This window comes from Pundamilia nyererei, unplaced genomic scaffold, assembly GCF_000239375.1.
Source record: "Pundamilia nyererei isolate P.nyererei 1_Seehausen unplaced genomic scaffold, PunNye1.0 scaffold00017, whole genome shotgun sequence".
NCBI lineage: Eukaryota > Metazoa > Chordata > Actinopteri > Cichliformes > Cichlidae > Pundamilia > Pundamilia nyererei.
This window is the reverse complement of record NW_005187418.1, coordinates 25,011-36,159: the sequence shown is the minus strand read 5'-3', so window position 1 is coordinate 36,159 and position 11,149 is coordinate 25,011. Positions and strand designations below refer to the sequence as shown.

Sequence of the window (11,149 nt, the reverse complement as noted above, 5' to 3'; positions counted from 1 at the left end):
TTGCGATTGACGTAGAGTGACTTTTCTTTGCAACATACATACACATCACGCCGGTTAACAGTCAAGATGATATTTTCTGGGCCAAGGGAGTCTTAATAGAATGTCTCAAACTTGGATATTAAATGGAATCAGTAGGATAATATTAATAATCAAGGTTAAGCAGGGAGGTGGTTTCTTTTTTTCTGTCTTTGTTATCCCAGGAAGAGGAGCAATATGAGGCAAGGTTGGACATGAACAGAGAGAAGACTCGTAGGGAGACAGCAGGACTGCCACGTCGCTTCTGTAAGAAGTATGTCATAATAACACTTCTTATTATTGGGGTATAAAATTGTATGGCCCGATCCAGGGTCGGCAGTTGAAATTAAATCTTTTTAAACGACAGACATTTCTCCTGTACTTTCTTCTGAAAAAACTGAACACATCAGGACTCTCCAAGTACACCTGTTTTCTGTAGTGTGATGAGCTCTGAAACCTGACTGAAACTCAAATAAACCATTCCTTTGCAGCTGATCAGTTAGCGGTTTTACAACTAATCTTTTAAATATATGTTTTTTCTTTTTCTTTTTTTTTTTTTTCACAAAGGGAAGGTTGGAGATAAGCTACAAAAACTTGGTCAAATCACAGTTTAATGACTTCCACCTTAAAGGTCAATTCAAAGTGTACCCACTTGATTTCTAACATCTGGGATAGGCTCCAGTAAAGAAAAAGCATGGAGGCAGTTTCTCAGTGTGCTTTATTGATGTTACCTTAGCCATCATAACAAAAATGGTTTAAATCAGATTACTGCCACTAATAATGACCAAAAGACCATGTACACAGCATCATCTGGAATCATTCCCTTGTACTGATCAACTAACTATTCAGCAATTTAGAAACATGAATTTGATAAGATAACCCCTTGTTCAAATTTCCTACTCTGCCGTGCATGCTAGAAAGCCATCAGAAACACCAATGACCATAACACTAAAAATGTATAATTAATCATGTCATGCCATCAGTCATGTGGCTGCCGATGCTACAACTAAACGGTCTCTCTCTCGGCCCCATGTGAACCCCTACGTCTGACACTTTAACCTTATTATTATTATTATTGTCATCATTTTTTTTTTTTTTTTATAAAAGCTGCAAACTGTTTGTCCTGTCCTATGAGTCTTAAGTAATCTGTTTTAGTTTATTAAAATATTTTACTTGTTTTACGTCTAATTTTACAACGAAAGGGTTTCTCTGGTGTGTGAAATCGCTTTTTTCCATTTGCACCACTGTTTACAAGTTTAGGTTCAGAGTTTAACAACGGTTTCCGCCATTTACCATCATCTTCATTGATGCTGCCTTCAGTTTCAGATCCAGATTCTGATGAAGGTCTGTGCAAATTATAATTATCAACGCTGCTGCTGCTTGTGCTTGTGCTTGTGCTGCTGCTACTACTTTCCGTTTCAGATCCAGATTCTGATGAAGGTCCATGCAAGTTATAATTATCAATGCTGCTGCTGCTTTCCGTTTCAGATCCAGATTCTGATGAAGATTCGTGCAAGTTATAATTATCAATGCTGCTGTCTTCAGTTTCAGAGCCAGGTTCTGATGAAGATCCGTGCAAGTTATAATTATCAATGCTGCTGTCTTCAGTTTCAGATCCAGATTCTGACAGAGACTGATGCAGGTTAGAATTTTTACTCTTGCCATCTTCAGTTTCAGGTTCAGAAGCAGACAATGGCTCCTGCCAATAATTATCACCATCCACAGTACCATCTTTAGTCTCGGTGAAGTCTGAAGCCTGTAAATTAGTATTCTGTGGTAAACAGCTACTGTGATAAGAGTTCCTAGCCTTTTTGCTTCCTTCATCGTCCTCAGTTTCTGTTTTCATTTGTTTACCTGATCCTCTGGTTTGTGTCTGTGCTTCCATGTTTTTGAGAGGCGGGCCTTGATGAGGTTGTGGGGACTGCGGTTTCTTTTCATCATTTTCACTCTTCACATGAACAGAAGTGAGCAGGAACCCAGTGATATCAGCCTCCTTTATCCCATTAAGATTCACTTCAACCTCTTTGCTATTTATGTGATGTTCCTCCTGCTCCTCCTTTATTTGGCGTTCTTTGTGTTCGTCTTTTAAGTGGCATTCTTCCTGCTCCTCCTTTTCAATGCGCTCCTGCTGATTTATTATACGACGCTCCTCCAGATCCATCTCTATATGACGCTCCTCCAGCTCCGTCTCTATACGACGCTCCTCCACCTCGACCTTTATACGATGCTCTTCCAGCTCCATCTTTATACAACACTTCTCCTGCTCCTCCTCTATATGACGCTCCTCCAGCTCCATCTTTATACAACGCTCCTCCAGCTCCATCTTTGTGGGCCCTTCTTCCTGTTTTTTCTTTAGCTGGAGATGATCTATGACCCGCTGTTTCAGACCAGCATTTAATTGAGGTGGAGCATCTTGGGCATCTGCATTGAACACATATGTGGATAACGGATGAGTGTGTGTCTACAGTTTTAATATTATTTTGAAAATAAAAGGACACATTTCTATTTTTGGAAAGATTTTCAAATTACAAATTCTCCAAGAACAGCATTTATTTTTATTAAAACTGGTGAAAAGGTCTCAGTTCCACTTCACAGCTGATGGACCCATTTGACAGTTGTTGTATTATTTACCTTTCTTTAGTTTAAATCACAAAGTAGAGAGCAGTTTCAACAGTCAATTGTAGTAATTTATGGATAAAATAATGCCCAGCCATGTGTAAGTTAGTGCCATCAAATATTAAGTTATTGTGCCATCTAATAGTTTTTACATAATTCTGTGGGAATAATGGTAATTTAATAGGCTACAATAAAATTTAAAATAATTTAATACTTACTTCTCCTGACTTGTGTTAACACTGATGTTGCTCGTGGAGGTACAAATACAAGCATTTTGAGAATTCTGGGGTCAGGTGGTTGAAGGTTAGTCACTGGACGCATCCCCACTCCGTTTGGCAATCTTGGATACGGAAATCTGAAAAACAATAAGCCATCGAGATATTCAGAGTTATACCCCACAACGTGTGAGACTAATGGTTCTTATAAATACTAATTTTGTGTTTGCGCATGGTTCTGTTTTCTGTTGGGCTCAACTGATCCAAAAACAGATACTAGCCATGGAATTTAATCTTTAAAATGTATACATGACTATATACAAAAACATACAAATTTGGACAAGGAAAGACTTACCTGTTTGCGCCACTCAAAGTGGCGCCAAAGGCAGCTGGACCTATGACTTGTAACGGTTTTTCCTTTGTAGCCAATGATGTCATCACAACTCTCTCATAGCTGGAGGAAACAACAGAAACATCAAAATGTTAAATTCTACATGACAAGTGCTGGTGGCATTAACAATGAGGAGCATATCAACAGATGGTTTATTTTAAACCTACAACAATGAACGGCACAAATATAAATATGTTTCATTTCATGCCATTGGTTGTGTGTACAGACGCTGGAAGAAAAAGTCCAAACTGACTGTATCAAAGTTTGTTAGTTCTGAGCTAGTGGCAACAAAATGCAGCATTACATTTATCTTAAAACCAAACTAGCAGCCTAAATATATGCAAAACATTTATAAATTTAGACATGGAAGGACTTGCCTGTTGAAAGAACGAGCGGTATCAGTGGTAGCTGGGGCTGGGACTTGTGAAGGCTTTTCCTTTGTGGGCGCTGATGTCATCACAACTCTCTCATAGCTGGAGGAAACAACAGAAACATCAAAATGTTAAATTCTACATGACAACTGCTGGTGGCATTAACCTTCCTCTCTGACTGTTCCTATCACATGAATCGATCAAATGAAACAACATTTAACCCACAACTAACACTGTTGTACAGATCAAACATCAAAGCACACATTAATTTGTGAAGCTTGAACCCTTTTTAACATTGATAAATACACATTTTTAAAATTACACCGCTGAACAGCACAAAGTTAATAATGTGTTTTTTCATTTCACACCATTTGTCTTAGAATGAAGTTGGTTTGGAAACATATTCAGCGATGCTTCATCTCCTGCTTTGCGTTTGTGTGGGCGCCCCATGCTAGCAGTTTCCAAGCATTTTTCCCCCCTTTTCATTGAGGGGGGGGGGGCACACTTTGGGAAGCTCTGACATAATCACAGAGTCTGGAGTACACAACAATGTTCTCATTGTAAGTGATTATAAATTCCCTTTCACATCTTTCCTTCACCTACATACTGAAGACATCAAATATATGAAGCAAGATGTATGTAATTGTGTAGCAAAGTAAAAATTGATAAATAATTCCAAATATATCTTATATTTTACATTCCTGAAAGTAGCCACCCTTTGCTTTGTAGACAGCGCTGCAAATCCTTGGCCTTCTCTTAATGAGCTTCATGATATAGTCACCTGAAATGGTTTTCACTTCACAGGTGTGCCTGCCAGGGTTCATTTGTGGAATTTCTTGCTTTCTAAATGTGGTTGGGACTACCAGTTGTGTTGTGCAGAAATCAAGTTGGTACACAGCTGACAGCCCTATTTGACAACTGTTAGAATTCATATTATGGCAAAAACTATCAGCTAAGTAAAGAGAAACAACAGTCCATCATTACTTTAAGAACAGAAGGTCATTTAGTCCAGAAAACTGCAAAAACTTTGAATGTGTTCCCAGGTGCAGTCACAAAGACCATCAAGCGCAACGAGAAAACTGGCTCGCATGAGGACCGCCCCAGGAAAGGAAGAGTCACCTTTGCTGCTGAGGATAAATTCATCCGAGTGACGAGCCTCAGAAATCACAAGTTAACTACACCCCAGGAAAATGCCACACAGAGCTCCAGTAACAGACACGTCTCTACATCAACAGTTCAGATGACACAGTGTGAATCAGGCCTTTATGGTCAAATAGCTGCTAAGAAACTACCACTAAGGAAAAGCAACAAACAGAAGAGATTTGTTTGGGCCAAGAAACACAAGGAATGGACATTAGACCAGTGTAAATCTGTGTTTTGGTCTGATTAGTCCAAATTTGAGATCTTTGGTTCCACCTGCCGTGTCTTTGTGTGATGCAGAAAAGGGGAACGAATGGTCTCTACATGCATGGTTCCCAATGTGGAGCATGGAGGAGGTGGTGTGACGGTGTGGGGATGCTTTGCTGGTGACACTATTGGGGACTTATTCAAAATTGAAGGCACACCGAACCAGCTTGGTTACCACAGCATCCTACAGTGACATGCCATCCCATCCGGTTTGTGTTTAGTTAGACTACCAATTATTTTTCAAAAGGACAAACACACCTCCAGGCTGTGCAAGGGCTATTTAAACAAGAAGGAGAGTGATGGAGTGCTGCGCCAGATGCCCTGGCCTCCACAGTCACCTGACCTAAACCCAATCAAAATGATTTGGGATGAGATGGACCGCAGACTGAAGGCAAAAGGGCCAACAAGTGTTCAGCATCTCTAAGAACTCCTTCAAGGCTGCTGGAAAACCATTTCAGGTAACAACCTGAAGAAGCAAAGGTGCCTATTTTGACGAATCTAAAATATAAACCATGTTTTAAGTTATTTCACACTTTTTCAATTATTACATAACTCCAAATGTGTTCATTCATAGTTTTGATGCTTTCAGTGAGAATCTACAATGTAAAGAGTCATAAAAATAAAGAAAAAAAACATTAAATGAGAAGGTGTGTCCAAACTTTAAACTGGTAGTGTACACATACATGAACATGTATTCATTCGTATTCAAAACATATGGAATTTCTTGACATGGAAGGACTTGCCTGTTGGCTCCATTAAAAGAATGACTGGTGCCAAAGGTAGCTGGGGCTGGGACTTGTGAAGGCTTTTCCTTTGTGGGCGCTGATGTCATCACAACTCTCTCATAGCTGGAGGAAACAACAGAAACATCAAAATGTTAAATTCTACATGACAACTGCTGGTGGCATTAACCTTCCTCTCTGACTGTTCCTATCACATGAATCGATCAAATGAAACAACATTTAACCCACAACTAACACTGTTGTACAGATCAAGCATCAAAACACACATTAATTTGTGAAACTCGAACCCTTTTTAACATTGATAAATACACATTTTTAAAATTACACCGCTGAACAGCACAAAGTTGATAATGTGTTTTTTCATTTCACACCATTGTTTCTGAGACCAGCTGTAACAATGCAGTAAAAACATGAAGTAAGATGTGCATTTTGTAGTCCATCTTCTGGAAATTGTAGTTGAAACAGTGTCAAATTATTATGCCATGCACATCAACGCAAGAGGGATGATAACCACCAAGATAAATGGGAAGGGAGAGTAGATGGGAGGAAATCAGAAGTGTTGTCTTTGAAAATGTAGTGATTTCCTTAAATTCAGCTGAAAAACTGCCCCAAGTATCCTTGCTGGCTACAGGTAAGCCAATAACTGTTCTTTGTGACAGTGCCGTTACTCGCACAGTTATCCAAAAGGAAGCTGGTGGTCATGTACTTCCATCTAACATACAAGTAAGCAGTTGCAATGGCCTTGCTGACTGTTTGCGAATGCTGCTGCGTTCCCTCCCTGAGAAGGTTGATCCAGAGACTGATCGAAACTGCTCTAACCAAGGTGTCTGTGAAGGTTCTCAGTCATCCAGGTCATCGTAGTCAAAGGAGGGTTTATATCTGGGACTCTCCACCATTTGACCTTAGAACTGAAGAAGCGTCTCGGATGAGAGGTGAAACGTCTTCAAGTAACTTAAAGAAGTCCAGACACTTTTCTTTGCAAGCTCCTTTGACTGCTCTAACAAAGACCATCATGTATCACCAAATAGGGCAGAAGGTGGACAACTGCACAGATGACCTATGATGACACTGCAGACAGCACTGGGGTGTATTTAGGGCTGCCACGATCAGTCGACAAGTCACGATTACATCGACTAATTTAATAGCCGACGCGTTGTTTGAAGCTTTGTAAGATCCTGAAAGATGCAGGAATAAGTAGTAGGATTTCAGAGTGTAAGAACGGCCTGAAACAGAAGGTTGGAGCAATGCATGTACAAGGATGCCAGCTACCATTAAACGCCGAAGAAGAAGAAGAAGAAGAAGCTGGCTCCGGTATTGTAGCCGTGTACAAATTCAGGAGCCGCATCTTTCGGTGGCTGCATTTGTAGGCTCATTACGCTATTGCGACGCAACGAAGGCTGTCCAAATTCGTAGACACATAGCACGGCCCAGCCAATTCCAATTTCCAACAATGGCAGCAGCTATTTAGTTTTAATATTACTAAACTTTTAGCATATTTTCAAGCAAGAATGTAGCTGTGTAACCTTCAAATATCTGCTCGGTTTATCAAGACATCACATTTTTGCATAAGTGCTCCGACGTTTTCGGAGACGTCCGTTACCCTCCAGCTCGATAGCTAGCCGGGGGACTCAAGGCTCACTAGAGCTGGTGAGAACCGCAAACCCCCTGTGGTCTTTCACTACTCAGGTTAAACATGATATATAAGTCACTTAGATAACAAAAATGTTACTGTTTGGCTTTCTTCAGTGTTTTATTTGTTCCTGAGTAAATCAGTTTGGCTGAGATTAAAGTTACAGTTTTCACACAGCTGAATAAACGTCAAACAGAAAACTGATTAAACAAATGTGAGAATTTATTCCAGTGTCCTATTATATTTTAGTGAGCAAGGAGCAGACGGCTGAGTTTATTAAACACCACTGAGACAATCTGCAAATTCCATTAAAAGTTTAATAAACTATCATCTTGTCTTTATTTTTAGTTAGACACATACCTTAGACACTTAAAGCTGTAAGCTAATGATAGTTATATAAGAGCAGATGCATGCTGGTGCAATAAGCTGTACGCTTTATGTCCAGTGGATGCATAATCTGATTAGTCGACTAATTGCAAAAATAATCGGTGACTAGTCGACTATCAAAATAATCGTTTGAGGCAGCCCTAGGTGTAATGCAATAATGATGGTGGAAAATACTAAGACGCTACAGTGCCACAGCTCGGAGTTAAGCCCTTTTTTAACTAATACCTAGTCAGATTGCCTCAGCACGGTTTTCAGGGTTTTCCATTAGATCATATTACTTGGTAGCAAGTACTTTTTAGTACCTGCTCTCCCGGGGTTTTGAGAAACCATCCTACTCTGACAAATCGTCCTACCCGTATTATAATTTGACGGTGGCTTGTGACTAAACCCTAACCCTACCCCTAACCTAACCATAACATAACCTGAAGAAGTATTCCGAATGGGTGAGAGAAAAAGAAGTTAATGGTAAATAAATGGTAAATGGCCTGTATTTGTATAGCGCTTTACTAGTCCCTAAGGACCCCAAAGCGCTTTACACAACCAGTCATCCACCCATTCACACACACATTCACACACTGGTGATGGCAAGCTACACTTAATGTGAGTTTGGTGTTGTGCGCATGCGCCGTGTCTGCGCAGAAACATTGGGTAGGATGTTTTTTGAGGTAGGATGGATTCCCAGAACACATGGGTTTGTCACTACCCGATCCGTACCGGAAACCCAATCGGTACCCCGCATGCGCAAATCTTACGTCACCCCTTCCTCTCTTTGCCAACATTCAATATATTTGAATGATACGGTTAGCGCCCAGTTAGCTCCTAGCATTTCTCAGCAGCTCTGCCTCCTTTTCGACTACCGGGACATTTAAACAATGAATAATCCGTATCTGCAACCAATTTTTGCTTTTTTCCTCAACAGAGAGCGTCCACCGATTGAACAACAGCGCCGTAAAATAAGAAGAATGGTGCCTAATGACAGAGTTAATAATACAGACTTTATAATATGTCACGTGAAGATTCAGCAGCCAGATGAAGTGTTTACTGGCAATTGACAGTGATAGTGGACATCATCACTATTCCAACAATCCTCTCCTCACAGACAAGCATAAACACACTCAATTATCACTAAATCAAATTTAACACACGTTTGTAATGACACTAATTCAGTTTACAATAGGGTTCATTCGCTAAGTCAGCAGGTGGCGGTATCCTCGTACACTGGGGAGTACACTGCCATTAAACGAACAGAAGAAGAAGAAAACCCCTGCACATGCGCGGTACGGATCGGGTAGACCCAATTTGTACGGTCCGACTTTGCACATGCGCAGTAACGATCTGTCACTATCTTTTTATTTTTGTCTACATTATATTAAATGTTTCATTATCGGAAACATTTTAAGAGATACTTGTTATTCTTAACATCTTAACAGATACTCTGACCTGTAACTATCGTAAAATGCTTCGACCGGAAGTAGACACCTTTCGCGCATGCAGGGTACGGATCGGGTAGTGACTGTCGCTACCCGATCCGTACCAGAAACCCGATCGGTACCCCGCATGCGCAAATCATACGTCACTTCCTCTCTTTGCCAACATTGCGACATTCAATATATTTGAATGATACGGTTAGCGCCCAGTTAGCTCCTAGCATTTCTCAACAGCTCTGCCTCCTTTTCGACTACCGGGACATTTAAACAATGGATCATCCGTATACAAACAAATTCACGCTTCTCTCCTCAACAGAGAGCGTTCCCCGATTGAACAACAGCGCCGTAAAATAAGAAGAATGGCGCCTAATTACAGAGTTAATAATACAGACTTTGTAATATGTCACGTGTAGATTCATCAGCCAGATGAAGTGTTTACTGACAATTGACAGTGTAAGCGGACATCATCATCACTATTCCAATCAATCTTCTCCACACATGCAAGCATAAACACACTCGACTATCACTAAATCAAATTTAACAGATGTTTGTAATTACGCTAATTCAGTTTACAATAGGGTTCATTCGCTTGGTCAGCAGGTGGCAGTATCCTCTTATACTGGGGAGTAAACTGCCATTAAACGAACAGAAGAAGAAAATCCCTGCACATGTGCGGTACGGATCGGGTAGACCCAATTTGTACGGTCCGACTTTGCACATGCGCAGTAAGGATCGGGGAGTCCTGATCCGTAACTATCTTTTTATTTTTTATTTTTGTCTACATTATATTGAAATGCTTCATTATTGGAAACATGTTAAGAGATACTTATTATTCTTAACAGATACTCTGACCCGTAACTATCGTAAAACGCTTCGACCGGAAGTAGACACCTTTCGCGCATGCGGGGTACCGATCGGGTTTCCGGTACGGATCGGGTAGTGACAGTGACAGCTTTTTTTTTATTTTTATTTTTTTATTAACAATTGGAACAATACAGTCACAAACAAAATAACACATTATAGTGCAAATGAACTCTCGTGGAGGATTAAAAAAAAATAAAAAATAAAATAAAGAACACAGTCAATACAACAAAACTAACAGCAAGGATATGGGGGGAGGGGGCTAGACAAAAGATCCACAGTATTAACGGGGAAGAAATTAAAAGGAGCACAGGTTGATACACAATATAGGTAATAATCAAAACAGTAGCAAATGGGAAATGTCATCATAGATTGCGGCAAATCTGCTTGACTTCAGTTTTTTAAGTGACATGAAATAATGTTTAAAGTCATTGATGAACCATGTAAAGGATGGTTTTCTATTCCTCCATTTACAACAATGTATATGGTATTTACCTAACAGGATGACAATGTTAATCACAGTAGAGACAGATGGATGTTGTTTAGCCATATAGAAAATAATATCAGAAATACTAAACTGGGGAATATCGTTGATCTTGAGGGATAACCAGCTGTGTAGTTCTAACCAAAAGGCAGCTGACACAGGACATGAGAAAAACAAATGGTGTAATGTTTCACAGGCTGAATCACAAAATGCACACTGGTTAACCTCAAATTTAAACCTCCTCTTTAAAAATTCAGACACAGGATATATATTATTAATTATCTTGAAATTAGTTTCTTTTACTTTTGGGGAGACAGGCCACTGAATGAATTTTGAGAACGCCTTTTCCATGAGTGACTGGTCCCCATGAAGGGCCTGCAAATATCTACCTGAGTTAAACCCCTGGAAAAGAATAGATTTAAAATTCACACTGATAAATTTATTGTTACATTTACTATCATTTAGGATGCAGTTACCAATTTTTAGGTTTGGCAGCGCTGGATTGACCTCAGAGTGTAGCATTGTGTTGCGTATCAGCTGCCTTAGGGCCAAAGGGATAGCACAGCAAACTTTTCTGTATTCTTTTAATGGACAATTAAAGT

General features: G+C 39.9%; 2 protein-coding genes across 2 annotated transcripts in view; one reads left to right on the top strand and one right to left on the bottom strand.

Annotated features, from left to right (window-relative positions):
* LOC102196876 (zinc finger protein OZF-like) overlaps positions 1-1,024 on the top strand; it is a 15,954-nt gene extending 14,930 nt beyond the window's left edge. The window contains exon 3 of the mRNA XM_005725670.1: positions 201-1,024. Within this exon, the coding sequence (XP_005725727.1) occupies positions 201-217 (17 nt within the window). The 3' untranslated portion in view covers positions 218-1,024. The remainder of the gene's footprint in view (positions 1-200) is intronic.
* Positions 1,025-1,093: 69 nt separating this feature from the next.
* The window catches only part of LOC102196593 (PH domain-containing protein DDB_G0287875-like), a 26,136-nt gene continuing 16,080 nt past the window's right edge, over positions 1,094-11,149 (bottom strand). The window contains exons 2-6 of the mRNA XM_005725667.2: positions 5,759-5,863; positions 3,615-3,710; positions 3,202-3,300; positions 2,850-2,986; positions 1,094-2,436 (exon numbers count right to left, since the gene is read on the bottom strand). Of these exons, the coding sequence (XP_005725724.1) occupies positions 1,175-2,436; positions 2,850-2,986; positions 3,202-3,300; positions 3,615-3,710; positions 5,759-5,863 (1,699 nt within the window). The 3' untranslated portion in view covers positions 1,094-1,174. The remainder of the gene's footprint in view (positions 2,437-2,849; positions 2,987-3,201; positions 3,301-3,614; positions 3,711-5,758; positions 5,864-11,149) is intronic.